The sequence below is a fragment of the Ursus arctos genome, unplaced genomic scaffold, assembly GCF_023065955.2.
Source record: "Ursus arctos isolate Adak ecotype North America unplaced genomic scaffold, UrsArc2.0 scaffold_26, whole genome shotgun sequence".
Lineage (NCBI taxonomy): Eukaryota > Metazoa > Chordata > Mammalia > Carnivora > Ursidae > Ursus > Ursus arctos.
The window spans coordinates 167,931-186,451 of record NW_026622941.1 but is presented as its reverse complement, the minus strand read 5'-3'; the positions used below and the strand labels follow the sequence as shown (position 1 = coordinate 186,451).

The 18,521-nt window shown below is 39.2% G+C and overlaps 1 protein-coding gene across 5 annotated transcripts in view; it reads left to right on the top strand.

The window, feature by feature from the left end:
- Window positions 1-2,586: 2,586 nt before the first annotated feature.
- Window positions 2,587-18,521, top strand: part of USP18 (ubiquitin specific peptidase 18) — a 62,823-nt gene continuing 46,888 nt past the window's right edge. The window contains exons 1-3 of one of the 5 annotated variants that reach the window (XM_057318781.1): window positions 2,587-2,776; window positions 14,318-14,577; window positions 15,679-15,775. In XM_057318781.1, the coding sequence (XP_057174764.1) occupies window positions 14,520-14,577; window positions 15,679-15,775 (155 nt within the window). In that variant the 5' untranslated portion in view covers window positions 2,587-2,776; window positions 14,318-14,519. The other 4 variants (XM_048216569.2, XM_057318782.1, XM_057318780.1 and 1 more) reach the window with 4 other exon arrangements.

Sequence of the window (18,521 nt, the reverse complement as noted above, 5' to 3'; positions counted from 1 at the left end):
AACTGTGGTGCCATGTAATACTACTGAGCAATAAAAAGGAGCAAACTATTGATACACTCAACAATCTGGATAAATCTCAAGAGAATTATACTGTGTGGAAAAAAACCCACAACTTTTCCCAAGGTTTATATCCTGTGTGATTCCAAATACATAACATTTTTGAAATGACAAATTAGTGAAAAGAAGGATAGATGAGTAATGTCAGATGAGGAGGGAGCAGGGCTGGAAGGAAGTAGGCGTGGGTATAGTAGTGCAACATGAGGGATTCTTGTGGTTATGGAAATGTCCTGTATTGACAATGACTGCATCGATGTCAATATCCTGGTCGTGATGTGTGCTATTGTTTTACAGGTTGGGAAAACTGGAATTTCTCTCTTGTGTTTGTTACAACTGCTTGTGACTCTACAATTATCTCAAAATAAAATATTTAATAATAAAAAACCCAGATGAATGGTATTAGGGCTTAGAGTCTGTGTGGGTAAAAGAGAATTAATATAAAGGACAATTTTTGGGATAATTGGCAATATTTAAATATTTACTGTATGTGTTGGAAAATTTTATTTTATCAATATTAAATTTCCTGATTTTGACAATTGCCCTCACTTTATGTAAGAAAATTTCTTTGATCTTAGGAGATACATTGGATTATTACCAGTGGTGAATCTTGATATGCAATTTCCTCTCAAATTGTTCAGCAAACAAAAGAACGCTGGTTTAAAATATATGCATACAGGGCATGTGTGTATGTGTGTATGTGTGTATGTGTGTATGTATACACAAGAGAAAAGTAATAAAGCAACTGTGCCACAATGTTAATAATGAGTAAATAGTAATGGGGTCATTGTAGTATTTTTGTAACTTCTCTGTATGTTTAAATTTATTTTCCAAAAATAAAATATTTAATTAAAAGAAGTCCTCCATTAAGGCAACAAATTGCCAGAGGATAGAAAATAATTTAACAGATGCCAAGTCATAATCTATTTTAGTTCTACCCTGAAATCCATGCCGGGAAATTGAAACTTAAGAGTTCTGTTAGACTGCTTCAATTTATCTCCACTCACTTCTTAAGAGATTGTGTTTACCCAAAGGACTTCTAGGAGAGAGATTTAGTATATACACCTGAAAAGCAAACTTATAATTTATTTTTGGAACCATGCAAAATAAAATGAAGTTTAAAATTTAAAAAAGCGTATCTTGATAAAAATGCAGAGGGAAATAGACAAAAGAAAGAGCTGTGGAGGAGAATGAGCAAACAATTCACATGAATCCAGCAGTGTTTGTGGAGAAATGAGCTATGTAAAGAAGTGCTAATATGTACTTTATTAGTCATTGGGTTTTTTTTTCCTTTTTGTTAAAACACCACTTGCCCTTATTCCATGCAACAAAGCCTGTCCTTTTCCTAGAACAAAAATTAGCATCAGGTTCTATGAATTGTTCCTCATCTTGTACAAATAACTTTTCTCTAAAAGCAGCTTTCCACAGTGAAGAACTAGATAATCCCATAAAATCAGCCATGCGTCTTCTTCTGTGACCAAATTTTTAGGCAGAATTTTCAAGTGAGGCAGTTAGGTGTGGCTTCTTGTGTTGCACTTCAAATTAAAAAGGAAAAAGAGAAGGAAATCCATCCGTGATTTTCTATGAAACCATGCAAGCTACAGAAAATGCTTCTTAAGGCACAAACTTTCTTTCTTCTTCTCCTTTTTAAGATTTCATGTATTTGTTTGAGAAAGAGAGCGAGCACAAGCAGGGGAGGGGCAGTGGGAGAGGGAGCAGGGAGCAGGTGGCGGGGGCGCCATTCCAGAACCCCAGGATCATGACTCCAGCCAAAGGCAGACGCTTAAGGGACTGAGCCACCCAGGTGGCCCCCAAACTTTCTTTTGAAGCAATTATTACACAGTTTCAATTGAAACTCGTTCTTGCCTTGTTTTGAGAAATGTCAACCAGAGCATTCAAAGAGCACCATCTTCTTAGATCTTCCCATTCTAAGTTCTGAGCAATAAACAGCTTGCTTTCTTTCCCCTTTGTGCTCCACTATTCACCACCTATGTCCTCTTCTGCTGGCTCCGCACAACAGCAGCAGAACAAAGGAACAAGGACTTTATATCTGTGCGCCACATTTCATTGAATCTACAAGCCATCGATGTTAACATACACAATTTCAGAAATTGTATTACGCAAGACAAAATGTTATGTATACTATGAAACACCAAAGGACTATAAAACACATCCTTTAAAAAAATTTAAATTCAAGTAGTTTCAGGTGTAATGTTCAATGATTTGTTTCTATAACGCCCAGTACTCATCACATTACATGCCCTCCTCAATGACGCACGATCATAAGACTCCAGATAAGACGACCCCTGCGTTCTGGCAATCGTAGGCAAACGGCAAATACCCGTAGCACAGCACACATCCGTGAAAGCAAATTTTAAGACTCGCTGGGTCTTCCGGGCTCCCGGGTGGGGGCGGTGCATCGCTCCTCCTCCCCAAGCGGAGGCGCAGGGCTCACGCCGCCTCTGGCTGAGTTTCACTTTCCATTCAGTGGGAAACGAAAGCTGGGCGGCCGCGGGGGCGGGTGGGCGGTGCCTGAGCCAACCCAGGAGGAGCAGCCTGCGACCGCGCGCGGGGCCAGACGACTGAGGACTCTGCCGCCGCTCTGCAGCCCCTGTGCCTTCTCTCCGCCCAGCTCGGCGCTAGCAAGGCTAGAGAAGGTATTTCTGAGTTTCCCTAGCATTGAACTTCGCAGTGGAGGTTTGACGCTTCCGTGGAAATTGAGGCAAGTTTGGTGTTAATATTGGAAGTTTCTTTCCAGGGAAGACATCCAAGGGGGTTTTGCTCAGATGCCACCTGGGCAATCAAGGAATTTATTTGGATTTTGCAAATTACAATAATAGTCTGTATTCATTACATACATATATTGGGCCAATGAATTTTTCTGCAACTTGACATATTTATTTGGTCTTTCTTGCGTTTTGTGTTTAATTTAAAAAGAAATTCCAAAAGCGTTGCAACCTTGTAAAAAAAAATTGAAACAATGCAGACAGATAGTAAAGTGGAAACCGAAATTTCTCTTACTCCTCAACTCAGTATCATTTTTTTGTATACTTTACCAGGAATTTTCATCCATACAAGTCATTAAAATTGTTTTGTCATTTGCCTTTTCCCACTTAACAGTATATGATGGACCTCTTTTACTGGCAAGACATATAGCTACGTCAACCTCATTTTAAAAAAATTGGTGCGTAATGTGGCAACTACATCATTTATTTAAACAATTCATAGGCATTTATGTTGTTTTTACTTTTTACCGGTATAGATGATGCAGCAGTTACACATTTATATACACGCTCGTGTGAATATACAAATATATTTGTGAAAAATTCCTAGAAGTGGAATTGCTGGGTCACTGAGCATATATACTGAGAAATTCGAAAGGTTTTGTCAAATTGTGCAAATCAGCGTATTTTAGTCTTAACCCCCCTCCAACCTCCTCGCATTCTTTTCCTGGAAGAAAGCTAAATTCAGATGTTTAAACATAAAACTTCATTCTATGACTCTTGAAAATCTGGGTTCAAAGTGTTTGAAAATTAAAACAGTGGCATTAACTGCATGTTTTATAGCATTGAGGTAGTTATACTTTGAAATTGTTCCAGAAAACAGGCAAATTATTTACATTATATATTATTATTATTATTATTATTATTATTATTATTATTTGACGGGGGACGGGGCACCGGAAGACAGAGAGAGAGAGAATCTTAAGCAGGCTCCATGCTCAGCGCAGAGCCTGACCAGGGGCTCAATCTCAGGACCCTGCAGTCATGACCTGAGCCAAAATCAAGAGTCGGACACTTAAACAGCCGAGCCACCCAGGCACCCCTTAAACAAGGCAAATGTTTTAAAACATTTGAAAACATGTATTTATAGTGTTATGTAGTGGCAGAGTGAGATGGGGGGGTGTTTAAATCTAGATATCTAGACTATTTAACGTGTTCATAGGAACAAAATGGGTAGGAGAGTAACATAGGTATATATAGTTCCATCTTGATTTATGGAGCACTATCAAAGAACTAAAAAAAAAGCTTTCTGTTTTGTTTTTCCTTTTTCACTATTAAAAATGTGTTGTGCTTTTGGTACTTTTATTTTTTAAATTTTTTAAATTTTCAATTTTTTTATTATGTTCGATTAGCCAACATATGTTCATATGTTATGTTCAATTAGCCGCCATTAGTTTTTGATGTAGTGTTCAAGGATTCATTAGTTGCATGTAACACCCAGTGCTCATGCCTTTGGCACTTTTACACTATGATGGGCTTGCAAAGGGGAAATACTTAACATGTACACAGCCTCAAAGAAGGTAAGTCCTAATGCCTTCCACATGGGTTGTTTCTTTTAGATAAAGTAGTCCCAAGATTCATTCCTTCTTATTTGGGGTTTCATCTGGTATGTTCTAATCCGTGTACACAGCACATTACCATTACTCAAGAAACATACAACAAATGATTAAAGATGAGGTCTATACGCAAATGAATCATCGAACTTTACATCAGAAACCAGGGATGTACTGTATGGTGACTGACATAATATAATAAAAAAGCATTAAAAAAAAAAGATGAGGTCTAAATTTGTTGTTGCCATGATGGGTTGGATTTGGAAGGCTGTGAGGTGGTTTGTATCATGTTCTAGGCACGTTAATTTTGTTCCTCTTAGGGCATTTAAAGACAGTCAGTTTTCCTTAGGGAGAGTCTAGTTGTGGGTGAAGAGCCCAGTTAGAGACCTAGATGACCCAGGTTTCCTGCATCACATTTTTTGCTGTTTCTTGGAACACCCTGATTGATTCTGTGGCTACAATGATGGTGGACTTAGATCTGCTTCTATCGTTCACATCTCCTATTTATTTTAAGGGTAAAATTTGGGGAAGGTTGGGAGCAAGGTTAGTTTAGTTCTTGAAACTAAAAAGAATTTAAAAAAATAATAGACGATTAGAGCAATTTTAGGTTCACAGCAAATTTGAGTGGGAAGTACAGAGTTCCCATATACCCTATCACTCCCTCCACCCTCATCGCAACCATTATCAACATCTGACACCAAAGTGGTACATTTGCTGCAATTGATGAGCCCACAGTGACACGTCATTATCATCAAAAGTTCATACTTTACAATAGGGTTCACTCTTGGTGTTGTACATTATATGAGTTTTGACAAATGTATAATGATGTGTATCCACCATTATAGTATCATACAGAATAATTTCACTGCCCTAAAAATCCTCTGTTGGAGCCAATTTTTTGAGTCAGGGCTTGAGTTTGAAAATTCAGCTTCCTTGGAATAAAACCATCCTTTTTTCTCTGCGGTGTGCTTATCACCACCTGCTTATGTCAACTCCATGTTCTCTGCCAACTCCGCCTTCCTTCATCCTTCTTAGATCTCTCGGTTTCATTTTCCTTCCTTTTGTAGCCACACCTACCTGTTTCTCCTCTGTGATCAGCTCTGAAGATTTTCCTTTTGGAATCTGGCCTACCAGCCTGCCCAAATGATAATCTCCACTGGGTTTTACTGCTATATTTGGCTAACATAAGTAGTTTTGAGATCTTTTTTTTTTTTTAAAGACTTTATTTATTTATTTGCCAGAGAGAGAGAGAGCGAGACAGCATGAGAGTACAAGTAAGGGGAGCAGCAGACGGAGGGAAAGCTGAGCAGGGAGCCCGAAGCGGGGCTCCATCCCAGGACCCTGGGATCATGACCTGAGCCAAAGGCAGACGCTCAACGGACAGCCACCGAGGCATCCCAATATCGAGGTCTTGACAGAGTACAGAACAATGTCTCTGGAAAACACAGGCTGGTCCTTTTCTACTCTGTTTCATCAGATTTCCCTCAGTGTGGTCTTAAAATCCTATTTCTTGCTCATGGAATTGCCAACTGGCGTCATTTCTCTCTTAGTTTAACCCTTCAGGCTGAGCCTCATAAGACTAGGAGATTGTTTTTATTTATTTAATATATTAAGAGACCTTTATTAAGACTGTTTAAGAGTATTGAAAATAAATAAAAATAAATACTAAGTAAAATAGGTTATTATCTGATTCATTTAACATGATTTATTAATGTATGCCACTTACATATTTAGGTGTTTCCCACTTCTGATTTTACCTTTGCTTCACATTTTGTAAAAGAATTAAGAAAAAGAAATTCTAACAGTTCTTCTCATCCCTAATTTGTTAATTTTTTGGATCTTGATGTAGGAACAGTATTGCCAACAAAGGTTCCCTTAAGACATATTATTAAATCTATCCCCTAAATGAATTATTGCTTATTTTAAATTGCATATTAATTAATTGCAAGAAGTTTGGAAATTAAGAAAAATAATTTAAAAAGGGAAAATGATTTGTTATCCCACCAATGAGAGTTACTTTTTAATGACATTTTTGGTATATTTCATCCCAGTCTTTCCTCTCTCTCTCTGTAGTTATATTTATGATTTAAAAATTAGGTTCATACCATATGATTTTTTAATAACTTCTTTTTTATTCAATGAAATGTTATAGTCATTTCCCCATCTTTCTTAGTCTAAAATTATTGTAATGTCACCATAATACTTCATTTTATGAATGTGTCGTAATTAACTTTTATTGTTGCATTTCTGGGATGGTTTTTGTTTTGTTTTGTTTTGTTTTATTTTTATTTTTTTTATTATATTATGTTAGTAACCATACAGTACATCCCTGGTTTCTGGTGCAAAGTTCGATGATTCATTGGTTGTGTATAACATCCAGTGCACCATGCAATACGTGCCCTCCTTACTACCCATCACCAGCCTATCCCATTCCCCCACCCCCCTCCCCTCTGAAGCCCTCAGTTTGTTTCTCAGAGTCCATAGTCTCTCATGCTTCATTCCCCCTTCTGATTACCCCCCTTTCTTTATCCCCTTCTTCTCCCACCGATCTTCCTAGTTCTTATGTTCCATAGATGAGAGAAATCATATAATAATTATCTTTCTCTGCTTGACTTATTTCACTTAGCATTATCTCCTCCAGTCCTGTCCATGTTGCAGAAAATGTTGAGAAATCGATCTTTCTGATAGGTGAGTAATATTCCATTGTATATATGGACCACAACTTCTTAATCCAGTCATCTGTTGAAGGGCATCTTGGTTCCTTCCACGATTTAGCTATTGTGGACATTGCTGCTATGAACATTGGGGTGCATATGGCCCTTCTCTTCACTATGTCTGTATCTTTGGGGTAAATACCCAGTAGTGCAATGGCTCAATTTTTCACTTTTTTAAGGGACCTCCACACTGTTTTCCAGAGTGGCTGTACCAACTTGCATTCCCACCAACAATGTAGGAGGGATCCCCTTTCTCCACATCCTCTCCAACAATTGTTGTTTCTTGCCTTGTCATTTTTTGCCATTCTAACTGGCGTAAGGTGGTATCTCAGTGTGGTTTTGATTTGAATTTCCCTGATGGCTAATGATTTTGAACATTTCTTCATGTGTCTCTTAGCCATTTGTATGTCTTCATTGGAAAAGTGTCTGTTCATATCTTCTGCCCATTTTATGATTTGTTTATTTGTTTCTCGTGTATTGAGTTTGAGAAGTTCTTTGTAGATCTTGCATACCAGTCTTTTATCTGTAGCATCATTTGCAAATATATTCTCCCATTCCGTGGGCTGCCTCTTAGGTTTTTTTTGACTGTTTCCTTGGCTGTGCAGAAGCATTTTATCTTGATGTAGTCCCACATGTTCATTTTATCTTTTGTTTCTCTTGCCTTTGGAGATGTGTCATGAAAAAGGTTGCTTTGGCCGATGTTGTAGAGAGTGCTGCCTATGTTCTCCTCTAGGATTTTGATGGATTCCTGTCTCACATCGAGGTCCTTCATCCATTTGGAGTTTATCTTTGTGTATGGTGTGAGAGAGTGGTCAAGTTTCATTCTTTTGCATGTAGCTGTCCAATTTTCCCAGCACCATTTATTGAAGAGACTGTCTTTTTTCCACCGGATGTTTTTTCCTGCTTTATCAAAGATTAGTTGCCCAAAGAGCCGAGGGTCCATTTCTGGATTCTCTATTCTGTTCCATTGGTTTATGTGTCTGTTTTTGTGCCAGTACCATGCTGTCTTTGTGATCACAGCTTTGTAGTACAGCTCGAAATCTGGCATTGTGATGCCCCCAGCTTTGTTTTTCCTTTTCAACAATTCCTTGGCGATTCGGGACCTTTTCTGGTTCCATACAAATTTAAGGACTATTTGTTCCCGTTCTTTGAAAAATGTCCTCGGTATTTTGATCGGGATAGCATTGAAAGTGTAGATTGCTCTGGGTAGCAGGGACATTGTAACTATGTTAATTCTTCTGATCCATGAGCATGGAATATTTTTCCATCTTTTTGTGTCTTCCTTCAATGTTTCAAGAGTGATTTGTAGTTTCTAGAATATAGGTCCTTTACGTCTCTGGTTAAGTTAATTCCAAGGTAACGTATGGTTTTTGGTGCTATTGTAAATGGGATGGATTCCCTAATTTCTCTTTCTTCAGTCTCATTATTCGTGTAGAGAAATGCCACTGATTTCTGAGCATTGATTTTGTATCCCGCCACATTACTGAATTGCTCTATAACTTCTAATCGTTTGGGGGTGGATTCTTTTGGGTTTTCCATGTAGAGTATCATGTCATCTGCGAAGAGAGACAGTTTGACTTCTTCTTTGCCGATTTGGATACTTTTTATCCCTTTTTGTTGTCTGATTGCTGTTGCAAGGACTTCTATTACTATGTTGAATAATAGTGGCGAGAGTGGGCATCCTTGTCGTGTTCCTGATCTTAAGGGAAAGGCTTCCAGCTTTTCCCCATTGAGAATGATATTTGTTGTAGGCTTTTCATAGATGGTTTTTATGAGATTGAGGAATGTACCCTCTATCCCTACACTCTGAAGGGTTTTAATCAGGAAAGGATACTGTATTTTGTCAAATGCTTTTTCTGCATCTATTGAGAGAATCATATGATTTTTGGCTTTTTCCTTCTGGATAAAATCTAAGACACCCATCGATTTGAGAATGTTGAACCACCCTTGCATCCCAGGGATGAATCCCACTTGGTCATGATGAATAATCCTTTTAATGTACTGTTGGATTCTATTAGCCAGGATCTTGTTGAGAATTTTGGCGTCCATATTCATTAGGGAAATCGGTCTGTAATTCTCCTTTTTGATGGGGTCTTTGCCTGGTTTGGGTATCAAGGTAATATTGGCCTCATGGAGGCCAACGAGAATGAAAACACAACGGTCCAAGACCTATGGGATACTGCAAAGGCAGTCCTAAGGGGAAAATACATAGCCATCCAAGCCTCACTCAAAAGAATAGAAAAATCTAAAGTGCAGTTTTTATATTCTCACCTCAAATAGCTGGAACAGCAACAGAAGAACAGGCCTAAACCACGCACGAGAAAGCAGTTGATCAAGATTAGAGCAGAGATCAATGAATTAGAAACCAGGAGCAAAGTAGAGCAGATCAACAGAACTAGAAGCTGGTTCTTTGAAAGAATAAATAAAATAGACAAACCACTGGCAAGACTTATCCAAAAGAATAGAGAAAGGGCCCAAATCAATAAAATTATGAATGAAAAGGGAGAGGTCACAACCAACACCAATGAAATAGGAAGGATTATTGGAAACATTTATCCACAGCTTTATGCCAATAAATTAAGCAATCTGGAAGAGATGGAGGCCTTCCTGGAAACCTATAAAGTACCAAGACTGAAACAGGAAGAAATTGATTTTTTAAACAGACCAATTAATTATGAAGAGATCGAAACAGTGATTAAAAACCTTCCAAAAAACAAAACGCCAGGGCCTGATGTTTCCCCGGGGAATTCTCCCAAACATTCAAAGAAGAAATAATAACTATTCTCCTAAAGGTATTTCAAAAAATAGAAACAGAAGGAAAGGTACCAGACCCAAATATCCTTTTTTTTTTAAATGATTTTTTTATTGTATTATGTTAGTCACCATACAGTACATCCCCGGTTTCCGATATAAAGTTCGATGATTCGTTAGTTGCGTGTAACACCCAGTGCACCATGCAATACGTGCCCTCCTTACTACCCATCACCGGTCTATCCCATTCCCCACCCCCCCCGAGGCACTCAGTTTCTTAAGCAGGATGGTCTTTAGCTTCCAAGTGTTTGAATTCCTCTGAATTTTTTCCTGTGATTGAGTTCCTGTTTCAAAGCATTGAGGTCTGAGAATATGCAGGGAATAATCTCAATATTTTGGTATCGGTTGAGACCTGATTTGTGACCCAGTATGTGGTCTATTCTGGAGAAAGTTCCATGTGCACTCGAGAAGAATGAGTATTCTGTTGTTTTAGGGTGGAATGTTCTGTATGTATCTATGAAGTCCATCTGGTCCAGTGTGTTAATCAAAGCTCTGTTTCTTTGTTGATTTTCTGCTTAGATAACCTGTCTATTGTTGAGAGTGGAACATTGAGGTCTCCTACTATGAAATGTATTATTATTGATACGTTTCTGTATTTTGGTTAACAGTTGGTTTGTGTAGTTGGCTGCTCCCCTGTTGGGGGCATAGATATTTACAATTGTTAGATCCTCTTGTTGGATAGACCCTTTAAGAATGTTATAGTGTCCTTCTGTATCTCTAACTACAGTCTTTAGCTTAAAATCTAATTTGTCTTCTCTGAGAATTGCTACCCCAGCTTTCTTTTGAGGTCCGTTGGCATGAAAAATTGTTCTCCGTCCCCTCACTTTCAGGCTGGATGTATCTTTAGGTTCAAATGAGTCTCTTGTAGACAGGGTCTACAAGATGGATGGGTCCTGTCTTTGAAACCTATCTGCAACCCTATGCTGTTTCATGGGAGCATTTAGGCCATTCACATTGAGAGGGATTATTGAGAGATATAATCTTAATGTCATCATGTTGCCTGTGAAGTCCTTGTTTCTATCGATTGTCTCTGTAAATTTCTGTTCTATATCACTCTTGGGGGTCTTTCTTCTTTTATAGAACCTCCCTTATTATTTTTTGCAGGGCCAGCTTGGTGGTCATATATTCTTTCAGTTTTTGCCAGTCTTGTAAGGTCCTTTTCTCTTCGTCCATTTTGAATGACAGCCTTGTTGGATAAAGTATCCTTGGCTGCATGTTCTTCTGACTTATTGCCCTGAATGAGTCTTGCCAGCACTTTCTGGCTGGCCATGTTTCTGTTGACAGGTCTGACGTTATTCTGGTGTTCCTCCCTCTGTCGTTAGAAATCTGTTCCCCCTCGCCGCTTTCAAGATGTTTCTCTGGATCTAAGGTTTGCAAATTGTACTATTATATGTCGTGGCATTGGTCTTTTCTCATCAATCTTTTTTTTAATTTTTTTTATTGTATTATGTGAGTCACCATACAGTACATCCCTGGTTTCTGGTGCAAAGTTCGATGATTCATTGGTTGTGTATAACACCCAGTGCACCATGCAATACGTGCCCTCCTTACTACCCATCACCAGCCTATCCCATTCCCCCACCCCCCTCCCCTCTGAAGCCCTCAGTTTGTTTTCTCATCAATCTTGGGAGGGGTCCTTTCTGACTCTTGGACACTAATGCTTGTTTCCTTCCCCAGATTAGGAAAGTTCTCAGCTATGATTTGCTCAAATATATCTTCTAAACCTCTCTCTCTCTCCACCCCTTCAGGAATCCTAATAATTCTGATATTGGAATGTTTCATTGAGTCAATCTCTCAAATCCCTTGGGCTTTAATCTGTTTTTTTCCCATACCTCCTCTGTTTTCTTCTTTTCTATCATCTTATCTTCTAGCTCACTAATTTGTCTTCTGCCTTGTTTACCTTGGCAGTGGGAGCATCCAGTTTAGACTGCACTTCATCATAGCATTTTTAAAAAAGTTTTTAAAGTTTTTATTTACATTTCAGCTAGTTAACATACAGTGTAATATTAGTTACAGGTGTATAATATAGTGATTTAACACGTGCACTCCTGAATCCCCATCACCTACTTCACCTCCCCTCTGGTAATCATCAGTTTGTTCTCTATAATTAAGAATCTATTTCTTCATTTGTCTCTCTCTCTTTTTTCCCTTTGCTGGTTTACTTCTTAAATTCCACGTATGAGGGGTACCTGGATGGCTCAGTTGGTTGAGCATCCAACTCTTGATTTCGGCTCAGCTCATAATTTCAGGGTCATGGGATCAAGACCCGTGTTGGGCTTGGCGCACTGAGCCTGCTGGAGATTCCCTCTTCTTCTCTCTCTGTCCCTCCCCCTGCTCTAACCCTCTCTTTCTCTCTCTCTTTAAAATAAATAAATAATAAATAAATAAATAAATAAATAAATAAAATCTTTTAAAAAAATTCCACATATGAGGAAAATCATATGATATCTGTCCTTCTCTGACTGACTTATTTCACTTGGCATTATACTCTCTAGCTCCATCCATGTTGTTGCAAATGGCAAGATTTCATTCTTTTTGATGGCTGAGTAATATTCCATTGTATGTGAGAATATATAAAAAATATATATATTTATATATTCTCAGATTTATATATATTTATATATTATTTATCCATTCATCAGTCAATGGACACTTGGGCTGCTTCCATAATTTGGTTATTGTAAAAAATGCTGCTATATACATAGAGGTGCATGTATCCCTTTGAATTAGTGTTTTTATATTTCTTTTTTTTAAATTTTAATGTTTTTTTATTATATTATGTTAGTCACCATACAGTACATCCCTGGTTTTTGATGTAAAGTTCGATGATTCATTAGTTGTGTATAACACCCAGTGCACCGTGCAATACGTGCCCTCCTTACTACCCATCACCAGTCTATCCCATTCCCCCACCCGCCTCCCCTCTGAAGCCCTCAGTTTGTTTCTCAGAGTCCATAGTCTCTCATACTTCATAGCATTTTTAAGTTTGGCCTGATTAGATCTCATTTCTGCCCTTAGAGATTCTATATTGTCATTAATATTTTTCTCAAGCCTAAATATAGACTTCATAATTGTTCCTCTGAAGTCTTTCTGACATCTTGCTTATATCCATATCCTTTAGGTTTGTGGCAGAGCCCACAGTCTCTAATTCTTTTCTTTGTTGGGGGTTCCTCCTCTTAGTCATTCTGTTGAGGGGTGGTTGAGGGAATGTACAGAGTCCAAAGTATTAACCACAACCCAAGCAAGATGCACCGATTTTATAGGGACCTCAGAGTTGTTGTCCTATTGTTCTTCCAGCCTGTCTTCTGGGGGAGGGGCCAGCCACGCTGTTACTCAGGCAACCCTGTTTGGGCAGAGTTGCCCTGCCCCCTGTGGGGGGGGGGGATGGGCTCCGTGAAAACCATATTTGGGGGGCTTTTGTTCTCTGGCAGCTTTCCCTGGCGGCTTTCCATGTCTCTTCCAGGATTCAGAGCAGAAATGACCACATCCAAACGTCTGTCTCAGAACAGAGAGATCACAGTCTACTCTTCACTGAGCTGTCCAGGCCACAGTGTCTCCATTTCTACCTGTGTTGCTAAAAACTGCAGTCTCCTGGGTTGTGCACCCCACAGCAGCACTCCCAGCTGTTGCTCCCAGGGCCGGGCACATCTCTGCCCTTTGTGCTTCTAAAACCACCAGCCACCCCCAGTTCATGCATGCCCCTGTAGCGCCAGGTTTCAGTCTGGGGGGCTTCCCTAAAGTCCTTTCCCCTCCGCTGTCTGTGCCCGGTCCCCAGTGCCCTTTGCCCTCCAGTGTTATCTCACCTTCCTGGCACCAGCTTATGGTGGCTCCCTCCCCCTTCTGTTTATCTTCCGATATCTGCCCACAGAGTCACAGCTCCCTGCTTCATACGTTGAGACCAACCACCAGAGACATTCTGTTTGCAGAGATCCAGATATATCTTTTTACATCTCAGGCTGATTTTTGTGGGTGTTCAAAATGGTTTGGTAGATATCCAGCTTGATTCAGTGGACCAGTTGAAATGGGGTCCCCTACTCCTCTGCCATCTTTCTTTCCTCCAATAAGTGCCCTCTTTAATGCCCATCACCCATGTAGCCCATCTCCCCCAAACCTCCCTCCATCAACCCTCAGTTTGTTCTCTACCATTAAGAGTCACTTATGGCTTGTTTCCCTCTCTCCTTTTTTTTTTCTTTTCCCCCTTCCCATATGTTCATCTATTTTCTTTCTTAAATTCCACATATGATTGAGATCATGTGGTATTTTTCTTGCTCTGACTTATTTCACTCAGCATAATAAACTAGCTCTATCCACATAAGACTTGTCTCTTTGGAATCAGAACTGATCACATGAATGTGCACTCCCTCTCCCCTTATCCTTACCTACCTCTGATGTGTTTTCACAGAATTCCCACCAAAGCTGACTCACGTGAGCTCTTCCTGGAAGTGTGCAGTCCTGAAGACAGGCTTGGCAGACAGTGACCTGGGGATTTTGGAGTGATCGCTAATGAGTCAGGTGTTGGGGTCCCTGAGGAAATTTGCCAGTGCATCCTGGCTGAGTCTCAGCATTTCTCAGCAGAATCCATTGAGAAGAAGGAAGAGAACAACATGAAGCGGAAGAAGGAGCAGCTAAGGGAGCGCATCAGTGCCTGGGACTGTCCTCACGGTCATTAGATCCTCACATTTTTCTCTTTTTGACCACATGGAAATGCTTTGCTCACCCACTGTACTCTGAAGCAGTAGAGCTTTGTGGTTAATGACTCTTGGTTTCTTATGCCTCCATTTCTGCATCTGTAAAATGGGAATAACCATAGTACTGAGCACATAGGGTTGTTGGGAGGGGTAAGTGAGATAATCTCTGGAAAGTGCTTCAGATTAATGCTTGGCACATAGCAGCAGCCAACATTGGTTCCTGCCTATACTGTTATACCTGTGTGCTAGGATGTTTAGAGGCAAAGTGCTTCTGCTGATTCAGGAGCCGAAATCTATGATTACTTGCTGTCTCTGGATTTTTTCCATCTTAATGCCCTATCTCATATATGCAAAAGTCCTTTCCCCAGGAACTCTGATATTAGTGGTATTCCCTCCCTCTTAAATTACTCACCTTGTGGAATCAGCTTAGCCCAAGTTGAGTTGGGAAAGGAGAGTTTGGTTGCTATTACATCAGATAAATGCTTTCTTTTGGTTTTCTCACATCTTCAGAAGTTCCTTTTGGCTTCTGGCCTCTGGAGGTGAGCTTAGATTAGTGAATCTCCCCCAGAGCTTTTTTTTCCCCCCTCCCTGATTTCCTTCAGCCACATGGTGGGGACTGGGCAGAGGCCTTTCCACTGGACCCTGAAATAGACTAGCTAGGAAATGACTTTTATCTCTGAGCTGTATAGATGCCCATTCTGACAACTCTGTAGGGAACAACTTGAGTGGGGGAAACTCATAATGCTCCCAGTTATGCTTTCTGTAATGTTTCTTTCTTTGTCTTTGCTCTTTTAACAATTGCTTGTACAACTCATTTGCCGTTGCTTACTCTTTCTTGTGACAGCTCTCTTTTCCTAATGAACTGTTAAAAGTTTTACTACTATTTTGTTTTTCAGAGTCCCATGCTTTATCTCTCCTCTCCAATTTGTTTGCAAGCTCTTTAGTGAAGTCTTTGTACTAGTGAGAGTATTTTGCAGAATTTCATGTCCTTAGTAGGTTTTAGAAAAACATTTGATTTTTGTTGAGTCCCTTAGCTTGCCCTTGTCCTCAGTATTTTTTTCCCTTCCCTGTATAGGCCCGGTTGGTTTACACAACATTGGACAGACCTGCTGTCTTAACTCCCTGATTCAGGTATTAATTATGAATGTGGGTTTCACCAAGATATTGAAGAGGTAAGACTAACGTGTATATTATTGTACATTTTCATATATTCAATTTTTCACAGCGACCTGTACTTTTAAAAGTCTTCTTTGAACAGTTGCCAGAGAAAAGATATTATTCTGAACAATCTAAACTATATCACCTAAGAAGTTTAAAAAGAAATATGAATGCCTAATGATACTACAGATAAAGGACTGGTGTCCAAGATCTACAAAGAACTTCTCAAACGCAATACACAAGAAACAAATAAACAAATCATAAAATGGGCAGAAGATATGAACAGACACTTTTCCAATGAAGACATACAAATGGCTAAGAGACACATGAAAAAATGTTCAAAATCATTAGCCATGGGGAAATTCAAATCAAAACCACACTGAGATACCACCTTACGCCAGTTAGAATGGCAAAAATTGACAAGGCAAGAAACAACAATTGCTGGAGAGGATGTGGAGAAAGGGGATCCCTCCTACATTGTTGGTGGGAATGCAAATTGGTACAGCCACTCTGGAAACAGTGTGGAGGTCCCTTAAAAAGTGAAAAATTGAGCTACCCTATGATCCAGCCATTGCACTACTGGGTATTTACCCCAAAGATACAGACATAGTGAAGAGAAGGGCCATATGCACCCCAATGTTCATAGCAGCATTGTCCACAATAGCTGAATTGTGGAAGGAGCCGAGATGCCCTTCAACAGATGATTGGATTAAGAAGTTGTGGTCCACATATACAATGGAATATTATTCAGCTATCAAAAAGAACGATTTCTCAACATTTGCTGCAACATGGACGGGACTGGAGGAGATAATGCTAAGTGAAATAAGTCAAGCAGAGAAAGACAATTATCATATGGTTTCTCTCATCTATGGAGCATAAGAACCAGGAAGATTGGTAGGAGGAGAAAGGGATAAAGAAAGGGGGGGGTAATCAGAAGGGGGAATGAAGCATGAGAGACTATGCACTCTGAGAAACAAACTGCGGGCTTCAGAGGGGAGAGGAGTGGGGGAATGGAATAGGCTGGTGATGGGTGGTGGAGAGGGCATGTATTGCATGGTGCCCTGGGTATTATACGCAACTAATGAATCATCGAACTTTACATCAAAAAAAAATATGTGAATACCTGTTTCCACCACCAGACATTTGGTTTCAGTTGGTCTAGGGTGGGGCTCAGGTAGTTACTTTTATTTTTTTAATTTATTCTAATTAATTAATTTTTTTTGTTTTTAAATATAAAATCCATTTAATTAATGTATAGTGTATTATTAGTTTCAGAGGTAGAATTTAGTGATTCATCAATTGCTTATAACAACCAGTGCTCCCTCCATCAAGTGCCCTCCTTAATGCTGATCACCCAATTACCCCATCTCCCCACCCACCTTCCCTCCAGCAACCCTCAGTTTGTGTCTCCTTCTCTGATTTTGCCTTATTTTTCCTTCCCTTCCCCTATGTTCATCTGTTTTGTTTCTGAAATTCCACATATGGGCACTGGTACTTTCAAAAACTCCCCAGGTGATTTGAAACTGCAGCCAGGATTGACAGCCACTGATTTGGTTAAAACGGTGTCTGGACTATATCAGTATCAGAAATATCAGAGGAGGAATAAATCAACAAGTGGGCCCCTGAATCTCTCCATTGATTTCTTTCAAACAGAACACACACACACACACAAAGTGTATATATATATTTATACATATATATATGTTTATACAGTATATATATATATACATATATATACTGGTATATACTTTATCACACATTCTTTTTAAAAAATGTTTATTTACTTTTTAATTTAATTAAATTGCTTTTAGTAAGGTTTTTTCTTGCCCCTGGATTATTAAGTTTTTATTTAAATTCCAGTTAGTTAACATACAGTGTAATATTAGTTTCAGGTGTACAATATAGTGATTCAACACTTCCATACATCACCTGGTGCTCATCACAAGTGCACTCCTTAGTCCCCATCACCTATTTCACCCATCCCCCCACCCACCTCCCTCTAATGACCAGCGGTTTGTTCTCTGTAGTAAAGAGTCTGTTTCTTAGGTGGCCCCTCTCTTTCTTTTTACCCCTATGCTCATTTGTTCTGTTTCTTAAATTCCATAAATGAGTACAATCATATGGTATTTGTCTTTCTCTGACTTATTTTCACTTAGCATAATACTCCCAGCTCCATCCCTGTTGTTGCAAATGGCAAGAATACATTCTTTTTTATGGCCAAGTAATACTATGGACTGTGAGAAACAATCTGAGGGCTTCAGAGGGGAGGGGGATGGGGGAATGGGATAGGCTGGTGATGGGTAGTAAGGAGGGCACGTATTGCATGGTGCACGGGGTGTTATGCACAACTAATGAATCATCGAACTTTACATCAGAAAACAGGGATGTACTGTATGGTGACTAACATAATAAAAAAACATTAAAAAAAAGGAAAAATAAAGAAAAATAGGTATTAGTTCTTCTTTCTTTTTTTAATTTTACTTTATTTTATTTTATTTAAATTCAATTAGCCCAGGTATAGTACATCATTGGTTTTTGATATAATGTTCAATGATTCATCAGTTCAGTATAACACCCAGTGCTCGTCTCATCATGTTCTTCTTTAAATGTTTGGTAGAATTGCCCTGGGAAGCCATCCAGCCCTGGATTCTTGTTTTTTGGGAGATTTTTTTTATTACTGTGTTAATTTCCTTGCTGGTTATGGATCTTTTCAGGTTTTCTGTTTCTTCCTGGTTCAGTTTTGGTAGTTTATATGTTTCT